General features: G+C 47.0%; 2 protein-coding genes across 2 annotated transcripts in view; one reads left to right on the top strand and one right to left on the bottom strand. All coding sequences in view use genetic code 11, as the record gives it.

Moving 5' to 3' along the window:
• Positions 1-691: 691 nt before the first annotated feature.
• EGR_10924 (Echinoderm microtubule-associated protein-like protein) lies at positions 692-4,061 on the top strand (the record flags this gene model as incomplete). The annotated part of the gene is made up of 8 exons (XM_024500173.1): positions 692-850; positions 1,070-1,169; positions 1,410-1,657; positions 1,717-2,116; positions 2,267-2,475; positions 3,117-3,320; positions 3,398-3,514; positions 3,888-4,061. 8 exons carry the CDS (start codon positions 692-694, stop codon positions 4,059-4,061), a joined length of 1,611 nt encoding a protein of 536 aa, XP_024345418.1.
• A 1,464-nt stretch (positions 4,062-5,525) lies between these two features.
• Positions 5,526-6,814, bottom strand: part of EGR_10923 (N-acyl-phosphatidylethanolamine-hydrolyzing phospholipase D) — a gene marked incomplete at both ends in the record, with an annotated part of 6,144 nt that continues 4,855 nt past the window's right edge. The window contains 4 exons of the mRNA XM_024500172.1: positions 5,526-5,663; positions 5,743-5,857; positions 6,041-6,219; positions 6,268-6,555. Of these exons, the coding sequence (XP_024345417.1) occupies positions 5,526-5,663; positions 5,743-5,857; positions 6,041-6,219; positions 6,268-6,555 (720 nt within the window). The remainder of the gene's footprint in view (positions 5,664-5,742; positions 5,858-6,040; positions 6,220-6,267; positions 6,556-6,814) is intronic.

The following is a 6,814-nucleotide window of genomic DNA, read 5'->3' as shown; positions in this document are numbered from 1 at the left end:
GTGTGTGGTGAAAGGTACATTAACAAGGTCGAATCGTTCTAGGTTAGCCTGTTTCACTTTGACTTTGGTGGTGGACCTGAAGGCTTCTACTGTCTGGTCGCCCTTTTCTATTTTGCACTTGAAAGGCTTACTCGCACCGACATTTCGTCACACATGATGCAATCATGCAATTCTGGGAGTTGTGACCCTCACTGTCAAGATCCTGCTTAATTCGAGTGCAGAATCTTACTCTATAACACTGGTTAAAGGTGGAGAGAGGTGTCTCGACACCCAGTGGGCGTCAACTTCTGTATTTACTCACTGACCCTACGGAAATTCTCTTATGCAGTCTCATAGCAGGTTGTGTGTCGATCAGGCATTTCACGTGCTGACTTCAGGTTTACAGGAATGACTACCGAGGCGATGTGGTGCAAACGTCAGTGTTCAACAGACGTCTGACGCTTACGCCCCTAAAAGGTCTTACTGCCCATTGGTCTCCCATCACCGTGTTGCACTGCGGTGTGAAAGTAGCGAAGAAACGACTGCTTTGGGTAGTAAGAATATCCTGTCCTTTGTTGGGTCTTGTAGACAGACGACGTGGCTGCATGTAGGACAGGCGTGGAATCGGCAGTAGGTAGTCCTTTAAGTGGTCTACATTACACCATTTGCTTTTCTGCCATCGCACCTCTTTAATTGTAGCAGTTATGTGCGAATGACTGCCTTTTTGCTGTTACAGACTTCTACCGATCCCGTTATAGCGGTTGACTTCAATCCAATCGACGCAAACGCGCTCGTGTCTATTGGCAAAAGTCACTTGGCATTTTGGACATTGGAAGGCTCCAATCTCGCCAAGAAACAGGGTGTTTTTGACGTGAGTCAAGCCAATGGTCCCTTAAAATCACCCAAAATTAGTAGGATTGGACTCCACCAGGGAGACCAGATTCCAGTCGGTGCTTTGTTATGATTGGCTGTTGCTAAACCGATGAGAGCGCCGAAATCGTGTTTTTATTTGCGCCACCCCATTAAATTCTCCAATTTGCCGTAAATTCTATTGACCAATTTCACGCATTGCAAATTGTGTATTTTTTAGAGATATGAAAAACCGAAATTTGTGCTTTCAATGATTTTTGTGGAAAACGGCGACTTAATCACGGGTGATTCGAATGGGAACATATTTCTTTGGCCGAGAGGTATTCCAGTATTTACATGATGTTCTAAAGATTTCCCAATTGCTGAATTTTCGTGCCTCCAGAATGTATGCGTATTTATCTGCTGAATGTGATAATCCGCTTTGGTGAATGCATTGATAAGGCTTCACCTGATCACCGGTGGCTAGTAGCTTTATTCCCATTGACTACCGCATTCTTTCAAAATCCGAACGAAAACCTGGCGCTTTGGCCTCATAAACTTGGGATTTGTGAAATTGTAAGGTTCAAACAGGATCAGCCAAGCCGTCTTGGGCGTTCACGTGGGTGGCATCTTCGCACTTGCCTTCAGCAAAGCCGGTCATCTACTTTCCGGAGGCGGACGGGACAGTCGCATCGTCCAACTGGACTCATCATTGAATCCTACTGGCATTTTTGTCGAACTCAGTGCTTGGTACGGACCCGTGCGGACACTCGTTTCCGGTCCTGGCGATATTGTCATTGTTGGCACCACTCAGGGCGACATTCTCCAGGTGCGTGTTTGCCTGATCTTGAAACAAGCGCCCTATACTCTCTTCCTTTGCGAATTCAGGGTCAGCTTGGGGCGAATTTCAGTCCACTGGTTCAGAGCCATGGTGACGAGTTGTGGGGACTTGCAGCTCATCCGCAGAGCCATCACTTCCTTACCGGTGGACGCGATGGTAACGTTTTTCTGTGGGATTCACTAACTCGGCGGCTTGTGTGGGCAGAGAATCTCTCCGAAGAGATCATCTGTGCAGCGTTCTACCCAGCTGTGGTGAGCTCTTCCACTGCGGTGCCCAATCACACGGAGGCAGAAAGCGGTGGCGGGGGTGATCTCGCCGATTCCGTCCCCGTGGTCGCTCTGGGCACCACCTCGGGTCGGTGGATCATTCTCGACGCTGTACTGCATCAGATCATCGCTGCCCATCACGAAAGCCCAGAGCCTATTCAGTGTCTCGCCTATTCGCCCAGTAAGTCTCCACTCCCCGATTGACCAGCAACTGTCCAATCGGATAGAAGCATACACGAGGAAGTGTTTTTAAGCCAATCCTAAAGCCTGTCGAATGACGAATTGGTAAGGGGGATGGGTTAGGGTTAAAGATGCCTTTTTTTAATTTCAGATGGTCAGTTCATTGCCCTTGGTGGACGTGACAATAGCATCTATGTGTACAACGTTACGACACGCGGAACAAAGTATTCGCGACTGGGCAAGTGTTCTGGTCACTCGAGCTTCGTGTTGCACCTCGATTGGTCCGAGGATAGCCAATATCTGCGCTCGGTCTCTGGAGACCACGAGCTGCTCTACTGGTCCGTGGCCAACTGTCGGCAGGTAGGTCTAATTTCTGCAAAGTGTTGTTTGAAAAAAGCCTTTTTTATTGCTGCATTATCCCCTGTCTGCGAAGAATCTGTTGCCATCTTCTTCTTGGCAATGCCTAATACCTTTCGTGTGCAAAGAGGGAGAAGAAATCTTGGATTCTAAGAAGACCGTTTCTCACCTGTTTCTTATGATGTCCGGGTGTTTGGAATGCCTTTGAATTTGTTTCAAGGTAACACTTTCAAGTTCTGAAGGCAGAGTAACGGACCACTGCTGAGCCATTGATAAAATTGAGGTACTCTTATGTCCCAGGTAAATGTCTTCATGACTACCTGGCCCAATCTGCATCAACCTGGGAGGTGAGAAATTACCAAAACAAAACATGTATTGGAAGACCTGAAGGGTTTACTGTCAGGAAAGTCTGAACCTTTGATATGCGATGCGGTAAAGAACTGACCCACTCTTGATGGGAATAGACCGTGAATTATCCTCCTTCCATGGAAGTGTTCGTGTGGGTAGTGCACTTTTTAGCAAAGTCGATGTGCGTTGGTAATACAAAGCTGCCTACTGAAATGGCACCATAAGTAGCGCATTGTGCAGATGATTCGGGTTGGATCACTCATGGGAAAATTTGACATGAAAACCTGTTTCTGCAGGTGACGTCGGCAAGTGGCATGCGTGATGTGCGTTGGGCCACGCAGCACTGTAACTTGGGCTTTGAGGTGGCCGGAATCTGGCCTCCCGATTCCGATGGAACCGACATCAACGCCGTCTGTCGTAGCCATTCCACTCGTCTTCTGGCCACAGCGGATGATTTCGGTCAAGTCAACCTCTTCCGCTACCCTACCTGTCAGTTGAAGGTGAGTTGAGCTGTCAGTGCTGCTATCGCTTTGTCTGTTTCTGCTGTCGACATCGTCGTTCAAACAACTTTGTCTAGAGCGAACCGCGCTCCTACGGCGGCCACTCCAGCCACGTGACTAACGTAGACTTCCTCTTTGATGATTCGCGGCTTATCTCCATTGGGGGTGCGGATATGGCTATCTTACAGTGGGAGGTGATCACCTAGGCGTCCTCATATTTCCTCTCTTTCTCTCTTCCGATCGTGTTTTCAACCGCAGGCTGTGAGTCAACATCATCATTTCAAGTGACCATCATTTTTCTCTTTTTCTTCTTCCTCACACCTTTCCTCTTGTCTACCCAAATTTCATTCTAAATACTTGTGTGTGTGTGTGTGTGTGTGTGTGAAGAGTTAATATTTCTTCAACCTTTCTCCTCTGAATGCATCTTTTTCGCTGATTTTTTACTCGAAGTTTTATTTGACGGTTGGTTGTGCTTGTAATATCGGTATTGCAGTTAGTTGGGAGTGACCTCTAGGGTCGTTAAATCGCCTCCTCGAAGAGTTAATATGATTCCTAATATACATATAGAAAATTAGGACCGTTTTTGTGCCTGAGAAGGGTCAACAGCAAGCCCATCACAGTTCTACCCAAAAGTTTGTAGAAGGAGAGAGGAGTTTGCCGGGCTCTGTCTCGAACATCTCCTGCGATTATCAGTCAAGTCTCGACGTTGGTTGCCGTAATGTATGCAGTGGTGTTACTTAAGTTACTTCAAGATGAATAAGGGGGCAAGCAACTCAATCCCGTGCATGTTCAACTAAGGCTACCCAAAGTCACTGGGTTTGAATGTCGTTTGTCCGAGGTTTCCGGATTCATTTCCATTTCATACCAAACCGGATGATTTGCAACAACCGGTCAACGACCTTGCATTTTTGAGAACTGTCTGGAAGCCACGACACATCTGCAAAAGCTCCTACTGCAGATGTGTGAAGTGATAGGTCACCCAAGTGGATTACAAGCTACCCTGCATTGGTCTCCTATCAGTGAACAATTTTCCAGCCAAGTAGATTTTTGCATGTGTAGGCACTCACATTTCCACCTAAAGCTTATTAGCTCCCCTTCAATATGCGTCTACCCAACACCAACAGCTCCTCCAGCATTGGGGACCGCGCACCTCGGCGCCGAGACCCACCAATGTATTAAAACATCCGCAAGGTTGTTGTTGTTATCGGTGTTCTGATAAAAGTTCGATTGGTTTACAAATGCTAAATTGGACTGACCAAAGATCACACTTACACACTGCAAAAACATGCACCAAATCTTGGCACACTATTTTCCCTTTTTATGATTAATAGCAAAGTGGCGTTAATGTAAGTGAATAAAAACTGGCAGTTAAGTGGCGTTTATCTTTGTTAAACATAATTCATCCAAGTGTCTAGATAAGAGACATTTCCAAATGTGGAAATGTTGAGCCGATCCCTGTGACTTAGCAATCGGTAGGAGGGTGGAAACAATACCGTCTTTATTTGCCTAACCGGAAGTTAGCGTCACCATCACGAGTCTCCCGGATATATTACAAACACTTACCAAGTGGAGACCAAGGTACTGCTGTGGTTTTCTACCAGAGTGGGAATGGGTGCGGATCTGCCTCTCCGTACAATCTTGTTGCATTTTTTCCTGCAGCAAGTAGTTCCTGTGCACCAAATGCTTTCTTGCAAGAAAGGAAACATATTTAGGCCCTAGAGGTCATCCATTCGACACCATCCCATCCCTTTCGGATCCCACCAAACTCCACAACCTACCATCACAAAGAATTCAGAACCAGTTTATTCCGATATCTGACGCATCTTTATCAGTACACAGTTTGTGGGTTTCTGCTGGTTGATCTTCCCCAGGAGTTTGCTAAAATCGTTCTCATGACGAAAGGGGACACAACCCACACAAGTCCAGAGAGGCTGGCAGCTCCGGTTGTGTGAACCAGACTCACGCCACGAAACCAGCACCCACGGAATGCTATTTGCAATTTGAAAGGCAGTTTTGTGGCGGGCCAGTGATCCTCTAGGCGGAGAATTCACCTACGTCCCCCATACGCACAGGTCCCAGATTGCAGTATCCCAAGAATTCAAAAAAATGACTTTCCATAGTGCTAATATCCTGGAGACTTTCTTGAAAAACAGTGGGAAACACAATTAAGAAGGTGGCGACAATACAGGAGAACAGGGAGAGGTATTACTCGACAGAAGCATCTTCACTGCTGTCACGATGGAAGCAAAGCGACTGACCATGATGGATGGTCCGAAATTCGGATGGATGTAGACCTGCAGTCTGCAGCGCCTTCTCCAAAGCCGTTTTCGGTGCCATGAAGGACTAAATGCAAGGAAAGTCAGAGGCTTCGAAGCAAGGGTACAACAACAAGGGAATAAATATGTCAATGTAGCCCACTTACTTCCTGAGTAAGAGGAAAGGTACCCCAGTGGATACCGACGGAGTACTTGGCTCTGATATCCTTGTGAATTTCCACAGCCTCCCATGGATTCACGTGTTGCGACTTTAGAACCCACCTTCCCATTTAAATAAGAAGTGAACCAGTTATTATTGCCGGAAACTCTTCAGTGTGTAATAAAGCAGATTCTATGAAACCCATTAGCAAAAACAAATTGCTCCTTTAAGTTAATTTAAGCCACTGTTAATCTTGAGGCAATTAGGGAGTGTAGGCTTACTCAAATGTGATTGGCTAAGCTCACCGAGGTTCGTAAGCTCCGATCGGAATAGCAGCCACATCAAACGGACCAAGATGCCCACCGATTTCTTTGAACGCATCACAATAACCCGTATCACCACCAAACCAAACGCGATGTTTGGGTCCGATCAGAGCCCAGCTTCCCCAGAGTGTCTGAAGCACAAACATCCTACCGATTACTGGCTGACCAATCGAATGCTGACGCCCCACCACTCAACATCAATTACGCACAGCAAAGCTGTCAAACAGAAAGTTCCGCGCTGACCAATGCTGAGTTGGTGTGAAGACGGCCTTGACACCGGTGTCTCCGACTGGTCGCTCCTCCCACCACAGAAAGTCGTGCACACGACTCTCATTGGCTTCATTGGCAGTACTGAGAATGAAGTCACGGCACCCACTGGGCACGAACCAATGGGCTTGAGGGAAGCGGTCACTAAGGCCACGAACACTGTTCACGTCTAGGTGATCGTAGTGGTTGTGCGATATGACAACTGCATCGATAGGTGGTAGGTCCTCTACCTAGACGAAATGAAGGCATGAAAATTTCAAATGGGCACCAAGGCAACGGTGGCGGCAGTATCAAGAAGGCACAGTAAGAAGTGGAGCAAGATTTTAATAAAATTATTTAAAAAGTTTTTTTCTCATTGGGTAGTAGGAAAGGAGTTGGATTTATGCCAAAATACGGGGTGTGAGGCTAAAGTGCAGAGAGGCGGCAGAAGGAAGGTACTCGAAGGTCACCCCACGTGAAACAGGGCAGTAGGAGCTCGCACTCCAAGTT

Source organism: Echinococcus granulosus (genome assembly GCF_000524195.1).
Source record: "Echinococcus granulosus chromosome Unknown EG_S00303, whole genome shotgun sequence".
In the NCBI taxonomy this organism is placed as follows: domain Eukaryota; kingdom Metazoa; phylum Platyhelminthes; class Cestoda; order Cyclophyllidea; family Taeniidae; genus Echinococcus; species Echinococcus granulosus.
The sequence above is the reverse complement of the archived record's forward strand: the minus strand, read 5'-3'. Positions and strand labels throughout refer to the sequence as shown.